At 44.5% G+C, this 16,070-nt stretch overlaps 1 protein-coding gene across 21 annotated transcripts in view; it reads right to left on the bottom strand.

Annotated features, from left to right (window-relative positions):
* Nucleotides 1-16,070, bottom strand: part of ncor2 (nuclear receptor corepressor 2) — a 151,907-nt gene that overhangs the window by 102,258 nt on the left and 33,579 nt on the right. For all 21 annotated transcript variants that reach the window (XM_083784860.1, XM_083784863.1, XM_083784877.1 and 18 more), the window contains exons 2-3: nt 7,441-7,632; nt 6,292-6,404 (exon numbers count right to left, since the gene is read on the bottom strand). In XM_083784860.1, coding sequence (XP_083640986.1) covers nt 6,292-6,404; nt 7,441-7,545 — 218 coding nt within the window. In that variant the 5' untranslated portion in view covers nt 7,546-7,632. The remainder of the gene's footprint in view (nt 1-6,291; nt 6,405-7,440; nt 7,633-16,070) is intronic.

Here is a 16,070-nt window from a genome sequence, read left to right as displayed (position 1 = left end):
AATAGTATAACATCTTCTCCTTTATTGAGCCATTTGTGGATAATATAGTGATTCTTTTAAATGTATCTATATAATATCGATTCTGTATTTACCCAGGGCAATAGTGTTGTAGGCTACTTCTCTTACCAATAACAAATAAAAGCATGTCTGAGATCTGAGAGCAACACACACACGATTGACTGTGTAAATTAGCATCGCTAATGAAGGGGAAGGGGCAGCGCGTCAATGGGGGATCATTGAAAACAAAGGCTGTGGTTTGCTACTAACAGAAATGTGCATGCACACGGGCTGCCCAAAGTAGGCTATCTTTTGTTGTTTTTTCGCCACCTCTCGAAGTTAGACTAGGTATCTGACCCTACGCCGTGATCACACACACACACACTCACAGTCACACACACACGGGTGCGCACTCGAAGTGAGTGCACAGACGCTTTCTCTCCTTGTCTCATGTTGATTCAATGCTGCGCAGCCAGCGTGCTGCGCACGTATGCAGTAGTGAAGACTCATACAAGGCGCAAGATTCCTGTCCCCTCTTAAAAGTTTCCTCCCATAAACTTTACTTGAAAATTACGTTTAAGAAACTTTAATAATGATGTCGCCTCAGTGCCAGGCACAGCGCGTCTCTCTGTCTCTAGACTCCTCGACAACTAACTCCATGCAGAGAGATGGCTCCGCCTCTGCAAGCCACAAGCCCACAACTCGGCGCTGATGCAACGCGGTGTAGGCTTGTAGATCAGCTCTGTTCCCTGCACATCTATTAAGGGAAGAAAATAAATAAATTGCGTGTGACCGCGTGTCTGTGGGAACCGATAGAGAGAACCGAAATTGAATTATTGTAATGGGTACCCGGTACCCAGGCACGTTCGGTTCGGTACATACTTGGTACCGAGATTCGGGACCCACCCCTACTAGTATATCCATCAGATAAAAACCACGGAGAGCACCCTGGATTAAGAGAGACTAATTAGGAGCGCTAACAGCTAAATGAACGGTAAGCTAATATGACTGAAGAGCGAAGTACTGTGGCCGAGAGTCCTCTAAAAAAAGGAAAACATTCAACATTCAATATTCTCCCCTCGCCTGATATCATTGAGGATGCGCTAGGACGTGTACACACGTCCAATGCATCCCTCGATTGGATTCCTTAGGACGTGTGGAAACGGTTATTATGCCCTATCCCCATTTTATTTCATGACAGTTTGATTGATTGATTGATTGATTGATTACAGGTACAGACAGTTATACAATAATGCTAAAGGGATCACACAACAAGCCCTGGTTTATTTGTAACTAATTGAAAACCATGTTTGGGTCATATTTACAAAAACAAAATCACACTTGTGTGAAGTGGGGCGCTATTATCATCACACATCATCACATTCCAACCAATCACTTTTAGTGTCCTCACTTTTCTGTCCTCACTTTTTTATTCCCAGCTTCGAGCGTTTGTGTAAACGCAAACATTGAAGACAAAAGTGTGTAAAGTAAACACAAACATTGTTTAAACACAAACATTGACAACATTGATTGATTGGCCAGAATGAGATGATGTACAACCAGCAACCTGGCAGTTTATGACATGGGTGTGTCTGACCATAAAGTCATTTCCTTTGAGCTGCTTTTCCCTCCCTCCCATACCAAACCTAAACGCCAAATCCACTTCCGGAATTTCAAAAGCATCAACCCAGACACCCTGACCCTGGACCTCCATCACCTGTCTCCTGCCACCCACCCATCAGCAACGGAATCGGTGGCTTTCTACAATAAATCAATTAGCAATCTCCTCGACACTCACGCCCCAATACAAACACGGACTGTCACATTTTCACGTTCAGCCCCATGGTACACCAGTGAGCTGCGGAAAACAAAGGCAGAAGGGCGTGTCCTTGAAAGGCGTCTCAAGGCCTCAGGACTCACGGTCCATAAAATGGCCTACAGAGACCACTAAAAGGCCTACTCAAAGTCCCTGAGAGATGCACAATCCATATTCTACTCCAACATCATAAATAACAGCCCCGGCAACTCAAAACAACTTTTCTCAACCATAAACCACTTTCTCAAACCCCAAACCCCCACAAACCAAGCAACCACAGCTGAACAGTGCAACGACTTCCTCTCATTTTTCAGAATGAAAGTTGACACCAGCCGTTCATCCCTCTCTGCCACCCCCTCTTCATCTCCTCCGACTGCCAGCCCACAGCTTGGACCCCCCCAGCCTCTCTGCTGCTTCACTCCCACCACTCAGCAACAGATCGAGGATACCATCAGGCGAATGAAGCCTTCCACCTGCACCTTGGACCCCTTCCCCACAGCCCTGCTCAAATTACACATCCAAGCCATCAGCCCTCTAATTACCCATGCAATAAACCACTCCCTTCAGTCTGGCCACGTTCCATCAGCACTGAAAACTGCCATCATAACACCCCTACTCAAAAAACCCACCTTAGACGCGGCTGTCCATGCCAACTACAGACCTATCTCCAACCTCCCATTCCTCTCCAAGGTGTTGGAGAAAGTCGTCGCCGCACAACTAATAACCCACCTTCACACCAACAACCTGTCAGAAAAATTTCAGTCTGGTTTCCGCTCCGCCCACAGCACGGAAACCGCACTGGTCAGGGTCACAAACTACATCCTCATGGCAGCGGATGCTGGCTCACCTTCCCTCCTCATCCTCCTGGACCTCACTGCAGCCTTCGACACAGTTGACCACACCATCCTCCTTCACCGCCTTCACTCCACCATCGGACTCTGCGACACCACCCTGGACTGGTTTACATCCTACCTCACGGATAGAACTGAGTGTGTCTCCCTGGGAGGTGCAAAATCCCGGACCCAGCCTGTCACCTGTTCACCCACACCAGGTTCAATCATCCCCCATCACAAGCATCACCTTCTCTGGCCAGGACATTCCACTCTCATCTGTCGTCACAAACCTGGGTGTTAAAATGGACCCCCACCTCAACTACGAGGCCCACATCAAACACCTCTGCAAAACATCATTTTTCCATCTAAAAAACATCGCCAAACTCCGTCCCACCCTCACTCTACCTGATGCTGAAAAGTTGATCCACGCCTTTGTCTCCTCCAGGTTGGACTACTGCAACGCACTTCTCATCAGGATCCCTAGCAAGAGCCTTCAAAGGCTCCAATACATTCAGAACAGCGCTGCTAGGGTCCTGATGAGAGTGCGTAAACACGAGCACATCACACCCATCCTCCGCTCACTCCACTGGCTCCCCATCTCATTCCGGACTGAATACAAGATTTCCCTGCTAACCCACCAGTGCATCCACGGCAACGCCCCCCCCCCTACCTCAAGGAACTTGTCACCCTTCAATCCTCAACCCGCTCCCTCCGCTCCTCAAACACCAACCTCCTCAAACCCACAAAGACCAACCTACGCACCATGGGTGACCGGGCTTTCTGCTCGGTCGCCCCCGAACTGTGGAACACTCTCCCCGCCCACCTGAGAGCCCCACAGTCGGTAGACACTTTTAAGAGAGGACTCAAAACTTTCCTTTTTACCAAAGCATTTTTATAGCCTTGCCCTTATGTTTTAATGTTACTGTTCTTTTAGATGTTTTTAATGGTATGTTGTTTCTTTTGCTTTTATTCACTCTGTAGCACTTTGAGATTCTTGCGAATATAAAGTGAGTTATAAATAAAATCCATTATTATTATTATTACATGTATGATGATAAGAGCGCCCTTCACTTCACACAGGTGTGATTTTCATCTCCACTTCTCTTATGCATCAACACATATTAACCTGCCAAAGCACTGAAGCCAATAGTAGCCTCTATATTTAAAAAAGTAGCAATACAGTTTGTAACAGAGGGGCAAATTTATGAAAGGATTGTGCAGGTTCTGTGGACTAAACCAGTGGCTAAACCAGCTAAAATAATAAAATCCTCAAGGCACACAAAGAGTGAAAATTAATCACACACGTGTGAAGTAAATGTGGTGCAACTCCGTGTGGGGGGAGTTCCAGACCCACAGGAATGCACCCAGGTCCGCCTCACGTCCGAAACGGTTGAGAAATGACAGAGTTACTGTTACTGTCACTGTACTGTACTGTACTGGCACAAATCACCATATACGGTATACAGTTAATATGTGCGTGTGTGTTTGTGTGTTAGGTTGCGCACAGGTGGTGAAAAACAACCATGCTGTTTTCGTGCTCATACCTACCTACCTACCCAGACAGCCAGGCAGGCAGGCACCCGCACACATACTCACTTAAGGAAGTGGTTTGCACCACTTAAAAATACGACTATAACTGTGTTACCAAGCAAACAGTAACTTAACTACCTAAATGTCTCCTAGTCTGTGGTCTCATGAAAGTTTAGAGATAAAGGTGGCCAATCCTTTGAATCACTTTGATATGACTCCTTCTCATTATCATTTAATTATTTTCAAATTAAAATCAAGCTGTTCATGTCTTACAAGACATGTAAAAGTCACAGGAACAAGTGGACTGGGTACTGAACGCCAATGAGGAGCTCTCATTCTCTACCAGAGTGCCAACAAGTCGGCAACGGGTGGCTGTCACTCAGTTAGTTGGTGGGCGGACCAGAGCCTGGGGATTTATTTTGATCTGTTACTCGTAGCTGTATCTCTTTAGGTAGGCTGGAAGGTATAGGTACATCAATAGGTAGGTAGGTGGACTAGTATGTCCCTCTGCGGGTCTGTCTGTCTGTCTATCTAGATCAGACCATCATCTTAGTGCTCCCCCACACTGTGATCTATAGCAGTGCAGTGTTCCCAAACGTTTTAGCACGCAACCCAAAAGAGACATTTGAAGTCTCTCCGGACCGGACCGGGCCTCAAACTAGTGATCTACAAGCTCACAACTCTTTTACTACTTTTTTTTCTAATTTGTGGAATTTATTTATTTATTTAAAGTTCTTTCGCAAATCTTTGAATTTGTTTTTAATGAACAATTGTGAATTATTTTTGAAAATCCATTGAAATAACAATATTAAAAAAACAAAATTCAGGAAAACGAAACGAAAAAAATAATGGCACATTTGCTCGTGACCCATAAAAACTGGTCCACAACCCACAAATGGGATGGTCATGGGTCCCAACCCAGTGTCTGGGCACTGATCTATAGGACCAGCAGCAATGGACATGGGGAACAAACACACAGCCTACGCTCAACAAAGTCCCAGCGAGACCATAATCCTGTCTGATTGATACTTGAAAACGCATCCACCACAAACGGACGCACACACACCAACGGCCACACACTGCTACGGGAAACACTCTACCATCTGTTGTCTGCCAATGTGTCCTATGGCATTCCTGAGGCTAGTGTTGCACGACTCATTTGACATCGCCCTGAAAGATGCATTTTCCCCCAACCTCGCGCAAAAAGATCTGCAGGTTGATTCCTGGAGAAACAGCAGCTCAGTGGAAAGACAGCAGAAAATGTACAAATGACTTAAACAGATCGTCTAGTTACCGCAGACCTCCGGAGAAAGTCAATACGGCTCTTTTTTCGTTTGAACTTATGCAAGAAAATGTGCCATGCCAATCAAATGGGACAGGGGGAAAAACCACTGAGCTGGTGGCTTATCCTCGGTGCATCATGCAAAATTCATGGCATGCACATACATTATTCATGAGCACTCATCAAGACTCATCCTCAAAGAAGGCATGACTATATAAATAATAAACCACTTTAGTAGGTACAAGACCTGCGTCTCCAGAGAGAAAGCACTGCACATACAGCGCTGTGCCTGACTTACTGTCGGTCTATTGAGGATGGCAAAGACTTTGCATGCTCCATTGCCCTACAGAGCCATTTAACACCACATAACAGAAGAACGGCTTGTGGATGCCAATTACGTAAGGATTACTGAACTGGGGGAGGGCTATCCGGCAAAGACTTAAAATAATACTAGATAATAAAAATACAGCCTGCCATGAGACTTACACTGTGTTCCAGGATGACAAAACTACATTTAAAGGAAACAATCTACGGTATGATGCTGCTATAGGTGGGCTGTCACAATTACAAAATGTAAGTCGACGATTAACTAATGAATTATGATTTAATTGTTTTTGGCATTGAACGCTGGAACAGTGTGAATAAAATGTGCCTTTTAGGCTTTGTAATAAAAAAAAAAGAGAGAAAATAGAATTAAGTCTATATGAAATTGAACTCCAAGGCGATAACATCAAGAGATTTTCCTCAGGGACTCAAGAGGTCAAACCAATATAATGATGATGCCAGTGTAGTGGGAGTCTGGGAGACTGTAAGGGTGAGTATGTAGCACCTACCTCTCATTCCCAGGCTGGAACTCGGAGAGCAGGGATGGCCGGCGGCGATGGGGCTGGGACATGGCATGGCTGTAGTCCCTGGCATGAGGATGGTAATCTACCAGTCCCACCTCCTGCAACACACACAGGCACAACAAGCCATCAATACACAGTAGTTCTCTTTAAATCAAACATTGGAAATCAAATAAAAGCACACACCTGTGCAATAAAAGACATATAATGACAGCCACCCATTATATATAGACTCAGGAATAGAGCAAAGAGCTTCTCCCTCCTCTTTTATTTCCCAGTGTTCAGACGTGCACCTCTTTCTCCTTGGTTCTCATATCGCGTCGTCTCCTAGTTTACCTCCCACAAAAGGAGAGGGGTAAATACATGCAGCTACTGTACAAGTGAACCCCTTTCCTAGTAAAAGATTGTGGGATGTGGCCTGTCTACCCACATCTCCTTCTGAATGTGTTGACGAGGGGGAGTGGAGGGATTAACTGTAGCTGCAGCTGTGGGGCACTGGATTGTCCCGCCTCGGAAGAAAGGGAGCCCTCTTGCAAAACACTACAGGCCAACTACATGAACTTTGGCACAGGCCAGAGGCCGCTTCTAGGAGTTTCAGAGGCCTCCATCACTCAGAAGCTTAGAGGAAAAGACATGGGCATAACGACAACATGGACATCTAATGAGGGAGCAGATCTGTGTGCACAACACTGTAACCTGGGAATGTTCCTGTTGGGAAAACATCAGCAGGGGGCCGGTATAGGTCCCTCTCCAGTGGTGCAGCCAGGCCCCCGTTTACTAAACAGATACAAAGCAGGCATCCACAACAAACCAAGATTTAAAGAAAAAAGTTAAATTATGGCTAAAAATCATAATCCAATGATGTCTTAGATGTTATGATCACTATAGTACTAGTCTAGATGAGATGGGACCGGAGAATACAGTTTTACTTTTGCCCTACGCCAACATTCTAAAATAAACCAACTAAACACAAATCAACTTTATTTTCCTCAATTAGTAATTTGGTTTATTGGCAAATTGGAGAAAACTATTTGCCAATAAACCAAATGACTGATTGAGGAAAATCAAGTTGATTATTTGTGTATCACATGCACAAGGTCAAGTGCAAGGCAGTACAGGTGGCGCGTACTCTCTTACCGTGTGTGCCCGTTGCAGCTGCAGAGGCAGAGAGGCCGGGTTGGGCAGGTGGCGAGTGTCCATCGCCCTCCGGCCCTGCGGCGCAGACTGGGGATGAGAGGACATGCTCAGCCACTTCCTCTACAGGCAGGAAGTGGGTGGGGCTGCGGAGCAGATGCCACGCATTATCAGCCGTGTCTCGTAGCCAGCAACCTGTGGAGAAGGACAAGATGTGCCGTGAGACATTTTGGAATCAAGTCAGCAGGGATTGTCTTGTTGGACAGCTTCTTGTTAAAAAATAATTAAACATCACACATTAATTGGTAGTTGACCATTCATAGCCTCAGCCACTTCAGGACGGTAGACCTGTGCAGCTCTCTACCCGTATGCTCAGTCTCTCTGGTCTACACTGGCCTGTCTGAATTAAGAAAACAATAAACCTACTGTATCATGCATTATACAGGCTTGGTACGTGTCAATGTGTTTAGCTAGCTCTTGTGCCACCCCAAAGCCCCCCCCCCCACACACATACACACACACACACACACACACACACACACACACACACACGGTGACACACACACACACCGGATGTCAGGGCAGCTGCTCCCTTTTCCATTGCTCCTGGTTGGGGAGTCAAAGTTCCTGCACCTGCTAGACCCATTCCCTCCTTCACCGTTTGCTTGAATGGCCCAGTGTCCCTCTGTCTGCAAAGCTACACGACAGAGGAGACCAGCCAAGTCCAGCGGTGAGTTGGTAAACCAGAGATGCCCATGGTTTAACAGGGCTTTACAGGACCCATAAATAACTCCATGATAGATGGAGACGTCGGCCTAGACAGACGCAAGAGTTTAACTTATAACTCGGGAGGACATTTCGCAAAATGGCAGTGTGGCTTCATCTTCTGTGTGTGAGTCGTAAGGCCTGAGAGTGATCCTATACTTAAAACAGGCGGTACAGTATACATATGCATATTATGCTACAGTCAGTACACCCCCACAGGGCCTTTGTTAAACCGTGAGTGCTTACTCTTCACAATGGTGAATGCAGTAAAATAAATACTGTGTGGGAAGATAGGAGAGTGAAATCTTCTTACAGTTTTCCATGCAGACTTTCAATACAACCGGATCAGAGAAAGTGAATTGTAAACATGCGAGAAAATGTGCTCAGGGGAGCAACAGAGAGGAAGAAGTACAATTGAAACCTCCCTGGGAATGACGTTTAACAATCCAGTACCTCAATAGATACTCAGTGTTCAGAAGACGGATGCAAGAAATCAACCTTGTTATTTCTAATCAAATACACACTCCATCTGAGAGTGCTCATTTTGTAAGATGTTTTTCTTCCTGAGGCTGACAGGGGGTTTGGGCACTTAATTTGGGGGTCACTCACGGGAGTGATGTTGTGGAGCTGTGCATCTCAGTAGCATGAGTCGTACCCGTACATTGTCTGACATTCAAAGTGTAATGTGCAAATGATCCTTCAAATGAGTGTGGTGGTTTATGATTAAATGATTAAGTTGAAGTTGTCCTGCTTTGCTTTTGCTTTTGAGAATAATCCCCATGACAGCATCTACGATAGTTGACTATGGGAGTGAGTGAAGGCACTGGCAGCGAAGGAACCTTGTGTTTGCATCCTGTTTGAGTTTGCCGTCGCCACTCTTGGACACCAGCGTCTGCTGCCGAGTGTGATGCTACTCAGCGTACTTTAATGATGGAGTGCCACGATTATTGTCCACCCTAAAACATGATCATCAGGTATTATTATAATATAAGAACTTTTCCCAAAAAGTGTACAGTATTTGTTAAAATCATGCTTTTATGTGGACACGCCCACCAGTTCATTAAGTATGCTTGGTTTACCTGGTGGGTGGTGATCCACCTGAACTGAAGCCACATCCACAGCTGATAAAGGGGGAGGGGTTAGCGGAGGGGCGTGATGTCACTATTATTACTGTTTATTTCATTGATTGACTGTCAAGGGTTCACCCTTCAGGAAGAAACCCTAAATACAAGTTAATACACCATTACACATAAAAACGACTCCAGGGTGTCTAATGAAGTACTGTCACCTCATAGACACATGCAAAACTGGAAAAATAAAAAGATTGTGGCACTCCATCTTTAATCATATTGCATTGCTGTGACTAAAACGCACACTATCACTGCTAATTATCCCTTTCCTTTGACTGACCGCTGATCACTGGTACGACCATCCCCCAGCAACTTTGGATTGGCCACCGCTGAGAGGGTAGAGAGAGGCCACCTGGGAAACAGAAGGTTGTCGGTTTGCGACCCGGCCTATGTGTCGAAGTATCCCTGAGCAAGACACTTAGAACTAACTGCTCCCTGAGCGCTGTAATAAGAGCACTCACTGCTCCAGTGCTCCTAGACGTCATAGGATGAGTAAATGCAGAGGACACATTTCATGTATGTTCTAATATACAGTGACAAGGAGTGGGGAATTATTGTTCTTCTTAGAATAGAATTATTTTATTGTCATTCATTCAAATACAATTTAAAAAATGGCAACGTGGATTAACACAAAAATCCCGAAACTTGTTTCCATTGTGGTGCACTCACATAAAAAGCACCCCCCCACAGAGAAAACACAAAGACAGAACAACAGCGCTAAAAGGACTAATAAATAAAACGGCTTTAACAACAAAAACAACAATACGAGGCGGGGCCAGGGGTCCAAAGTAAGAAACTAGAGTAGTTTAAGTCCAATTGGTGTTAGGAGGAGCCATGATTTAAGATCAGCCTTGTGTTGTTATAGCCTACAAACAAATCATGATGGCTCGCTGGCAACGGACATCACACGTCATGGTACACAGAGAGAGAATACAAATTAAATGATTGGACACAGATCAATGGACTCGGTCCACTGTCTTAAACTGATGCGTCTGCGGCTGTCAGCCACGTTTTCAGAACAGCAGTTGTGTGCAACCACTGCTTGCTTGTGCAGCCCAACGTCCCAACCCACACTAAAAAGGTAAACATTTCCATTGGATTTGCTCTGCAGTCTCGAGTCGAAGCAGAATACCGCTATACCGTCTTTTCAGAGGATGGTTAGACCTTTGCATTAACTCATCATAATGCAATGCATTTCAAATATAAATTAAAAAATGTTGTACTGTCATTCACCAACAAGCGTTGCTTGAAAATTAATCCATGTTGATGGAAATCCTTTGATGTGTTTAGATTAGAGTAGCCTAGGCCTATTTAATGACATGGTGGATATACACGTTTTCAATGCAAATGCCAGCCCTGCATACTGCCTCAATGCGACAAGTGGGTTAAGGACGAGAAATTACCTTCTTACAGAAGTCTGTGTCGTGTGTTCTATTCTGTAGCTAAACACCGTACAGACAGTGTGTGTGTGTGTGTGTGTGTGTGTGTGTGTGTGTCTCTATGCTAAAACGAGTGCTTCAATGATATACATTGTTCCAATGCTGAAACCTTTTAGTGCAAATAGTGATCCTCCCTATCACTACTACTGCCTCACTGTAGGTTAGCTCATGGGCAACTCAACCTTCTCCAGGAACAAGCCGTGTGACATTTTTATTGCGGGATATGAGGAGGCCAGGAGGGGACAATATTGTTTATAATGCTCTGTTTGGCATAGAAGTCGTTGAAACAAATGTTTGTAATATCATTGTTTTGATAATAATAAACATTCTGAATACACATTAAAGAAACACATTCTCTAATGACTTCTGCCTTTGACAAATGCAACTACATTGCTGCCTACATTATACAAACTCAAGGTGATTGGGTGCAGTTGGCAGGAGCCCGTGTGCTTTTTTCTAGTTTAATCAAAACAAGGTCAAATGCAAGCCGTGTGACGTCAAGTTGGCCTACCAAAAAAACAACAACAATGCATATTGGCACACACATTTGAAGACAAAGTATCCAACAGAGGCCTAAAGAGACTTCAAAGCAGCCGTTTATTGCTAGCTTAGTAGCTTCACTCTGAGGTCACATAGTTGATGACAAGATTGCAGGTGAAACTACAGTGCTAATTACAAAGATGGCGGTGAAGGCTCTGCCTATAGGCTCTGGGCATAACTGCAGTCCTAGAAGGTGACATAATACCCATTTCCTGTTCATTTCCCATAGCTTCCTATAATGGGCTTGAAAACAGATTTGAACAGTAAACACATACGGCAGAGCTAATAAAAAACACAACTATGGGGAAATCACCTAGAACAGGCTATGCCACCTTTGGGAAAGAGGGACTACAGTTATGCACACGTTGGTCACGTCACGTCATCTAAAGTTGTTATCATTAGAGTTGAAAAGCTCTATGAGGAGACAGCCCAAGATCTCTACAAAGTCTAATGTCCTAAAGTTGGCTCACTAACCAGACACATGGACAGCACTCACCACTGAATCAATTGTCATCTGGCCTGGAGGGCCATGCAGTCAACCCCCATGAGCCAGAGGACATCATTAAAAGGGGAAATGTGTATAACGTATTTTGGAAGATGCCATGCAGTCAATTGCATCCCTACACAGTTTACATTTGTCTTCATCTCCTTCTCAATCCAACTCAAACAACAATTGCTTTTAAAAAAGAGCAGTGAGAAGATATATACAGTACATCAGCCAGATAAACAATGGATGACTGCATAAGGACACAAGCTTAGGCTCCTGGTGCAACACTCAAATCAAAAATAAATGGTGCATTTATATAGCGCCTTTATCCAAGGCGCTTTACATAGTGCATTACATTCACCCATTCACACACACATTCATACACCGATTGCAGTGGAAGCCATGCAAGGTACCAACCAGCACATCGGGAGCAATTTGGGTTTCAGTGTCTTGCCCAAGGACACTTCGACATGTAGACAGGAGGAGCCGGGATTCGAACCGCCAACCCATGGACTATTGGACGACCTGCTCTACCTCCTGAGCCACAGTCACCCCGCCCCAATAGAATCATTCAATAATAAGATGACTTGCTGGCGTAGCCGTCTGGGCACCTGGTAATTCCCCTGACAGTATGTCGTTCGAGTCACGATCCGGACGACCTTTGCTGCGTGTCAACCCCCAATCTCTCTCCCTATTTCCTGTCAGTCTACTGTTCACCTTAAAAAAAATAAGGGAAAAAAAAAATAAGACGACTTATGGCCTTGCGGTCTGGACACCTACTGTAGGCTCCAATGTAGCCTGACAGTGTCACAGGTTCAAGTCCCGATCATTTGCTGCATGTCACTCCCCATCTCTCTTTCTCTTTATCCCTTAAAAAAATCACACCCGTGTGAAATTTTGTTAGCACTTATGGCTTTCTCAATTACTAACATATACTTTTATATTATAACATATTATATACATAATCATATTAAAACAGTTAAGAGCTTTATTAAAACAAATTTATAAAATCTTAAAGACATGGGAGGCCATCTTTGTAATGGCCTATTCATAACATTCTAAGAGCTTTGTTTTTCAAAAAATATCCTATTCAAAATGTAAAAAAGGATTGTTTTCCAAATGGGAGATGGAGTAGAGTATGAGAGTGCACGTCGCCATGTGCGCTGGAGATTTTCTTTCTCGCTCTGTGCGCTTGACAATAGCAATTTTGCATAATAGTGTGGTGTGGGACGATAGCCAGATTCTGTTCCTCTAAAACAGCAGGGCCGGATGGACGATGAAACGTAAGAATCTCTCTCACCACACTGCCTTTAGAGCAAAGCTTATGAAGTAAAGAGAGAACACAAAAATGCTTTCAAATCGTTTGGTCTCCAAAGCACGTCCAAATACACACCACACATACCATTGATGTACCGTAGTTAGATTTCCTTTCATCCAGCAGACTGGATGCGGTTATTCCCATCATGCCAGGGTGTCAGGGAGAGATTTATCCACCGTATGCTTCATTCCTCGGGTACACAGTGAATGAAGATGAGCTTGTCTCAAACACTGCCATTAGAGGGTTGAGAGTAAAACCTGCAAACCTGCTTCCAATTCAAGTTGAAATCCTGACAACCCTATATGCTTACAAGAATTCATGCTTTCGGGCCATGGCTCAGTGGTCCAGGCACCTTGGCTGGTAATCAAGTCTGGCAGTGTGATGCGGGTTCGACTCCCGATTCCGACGACCTTTAATGCATGTCTTTCCCCCCCCATTTCCTGTCAGCCTACTGTCTGTGCCTCCATACAAATATATATAAAATAAAGGTGAAAGCCAAAAAAATAAAAATAATAATTAATGCTTTCATAAATACATTTATGTTAAATAAGTATTTGTTTACTCAAGTATACATTTGCACCCCTGATGCAGACAAAGTTCAGTTCAGTTTAAATGGCTGAAACCTACCAAGTACCAACAACACCAAAGGGCATCCGTGAAAGCCAGTGTTTTGATAGTAGTAGTAGGTAAGCCAGTACTCGTGACATGTGTCCCTGTGACTACTGCCAAAAGAGGCATTAGGACTCTTGCCATTTCTCGGGGGGCCTCTGAGTAATGACGCCCAGCTCTCGTAGCTCAGGTTTCAGCGCCGTGTGAGGCACTCTTTGAGAGGCTCGATGGCAGAAATATGGGCTACCAGCATGACACTGAACAAAACCTTGACAGGGACAAAGTGCTGGAAAGGTTGAATAAGTGTGGGCCCCCTTACAACACTCCGCCCAAACAATTAAGACATTGTTATTTCCTAAATATGTACATTAAAACAAAAAATCCAGGGAAATATAGCTATAGGATATCAAAAATATTCACCAGGGCAGTAGAACGTTATAATTTAATTTTGATCCGTTTTTGGCTTCCCTAACCTGCATATAGCACCATCTTCTCTTCCTTCTTGTCAGACTACGATATCATAAACATAAAGTGTCATTTGATTTCACAGTTATGTAAAGGAACAGAGGAGCTCTGTAAACACAAACTCTTAAAACGTAGACAAGGCACGCACATCTCAGTCAGCCTCACGCGGAGGAGGGGGAGATAGAGCCATCACATACTGTCTATTAGTCTGAACTTGAGCCTCAGCTAGAGGCGTTAGGAATAGGAACCTACACTGAAGACTGGACTTCTATTCAGACAGGGTGAGCTGGATAAAGTAGACAACACACAGAAAAAAGGGGGGGAAGAATCCTTGAATGAACTGTTGCTGAAAAACTATGCGCAGAAACGCACAATTGCACTGAAGTGAAATGAGAAACCACTCAACAAGAAAAACAGGCCAAGAATACAAAATAAAGAATGAAAGAAAAATGGGGGGGAAAGCCATCCTTTTCGGCGGTCTGCCTTTGATAAAGATCCAGAGAGATTCCCCCAAGAGGGAGGAAAACAGGTCTGAAGGCAGTCACAAGATCCATAGAGAACACAGGGGGGGGGTTACAAAAAAAGAAAACTTCTGAATCAAGATGAGATGAGAGACCCAATACAATGAAAGAGCTTTGACATAAATACAGAGGCGCGTAGGGGGCTTCCAGACGGGAGGCTAAACACATGCACTGGCACTGCTACAGACACCCACAGGCAAGCCGCTGGCTCAACGCCAACACTGCGAATGAACTCGGTCACCTCTCTCTCTCTCTCTCTCTCTCCCTCTCTCTCTCTCTCTCTCTCTCCTCACTCTGCCATGCTTTTCTCCTTCCCTACAGGGTTGGAGTGGAGCCTTAGCCTTCAGGAGTACTAGTCTATATTTCATATTCAGCTGTAAAGACGGTCGCCTGGCTGGTCAAAGACCTTGAGCCGTGGCGTGGAGAAGGAGAGGTAGTTTAACAGGCAAATGGCCTTGGACTGGGAATGGCATCAGTGTATAAAATATAAAGACTGAAGGTGGTGGGAGGTGTGTGTGTGTGTGTGTGTGTGTGTGTGTGTGTGTGGGGGGGGGGGGGGGGGGGGCTCTAGGACTCAGTCTAGGAATGTGGCACCCTGTCAGGTCTCATAAGGATTTATCTCCTTGGATCCTCATTACCAAAGCACCCCGGACAAGGCAGCTCTCGCTTGCTTTCTCCCCAACATTCTGCTTCTCTCTATCTCTCCCCTTATGTGCCCCTCTCTCGCTCCTGCTCCAATGCAGAAGCACAAATACTAGACGAATACACGCTGATTATCCTCTGAAACACTTCCAAGTGACTCTAGTCTTTAATTCCAATATTCTGGTAGATAACGTTGAAGAAGAGGATCCAAGGCACTCTGTTCCAGTGCGGTGAAAAAAAGGCTTTTTTATTTAAGAGTTAAGGCATGGCAAAGAACATTACAGAAAGAAGGACCAACACATTCTGGTAGATAATTAGGGCTATTTAGCCAATGCGCTTTACTGAGGTGGCAAGAACATCTCACCTTCACATGTCCGATTACTGTTCAATTTAATTACACATTGGGCAAGTTTTTCCCAGGACATTTGCAACATCCTGACAGTTGGCAAAGAGTGTTAGCTGGATAGCATAGACTAAGGAAAATGTGTGTAAAAGTAATTGTAGTGCCATTAAAATTGTTTACCTGCTCATCTAAAAGTTGGAATGAATTTCAATCAACACTATCCTAATTTCATCCTTTCAACATAACATACAGCAGGACATTAACTGATGGTGCATCTATAACAAGCACTCCTTCTGGAAAGATACATTTTACTCACTTAACAAACCAGTGCTGATGATGCTCTGAGTAGAATTTACAGTAGCTGAAATTTGCGT

Source organism: Protomyctophum parallelum (assembly GCF_964188405.1).
Source record: "Protomyctophum parallelum genome assembly, chromosome: 15".
NCBI classification, from domain to species: Eukaryota; Metazoa; Chordata; class Actinopteri; order Myctophiformes; family Myctophidae; genus Protomyctophum; species Protomyctophum parallelum.
Note: the sequence above shows the minus strand (reverse complement) of the source record. Positions and strands in the feature narration are given on the sequence as shown.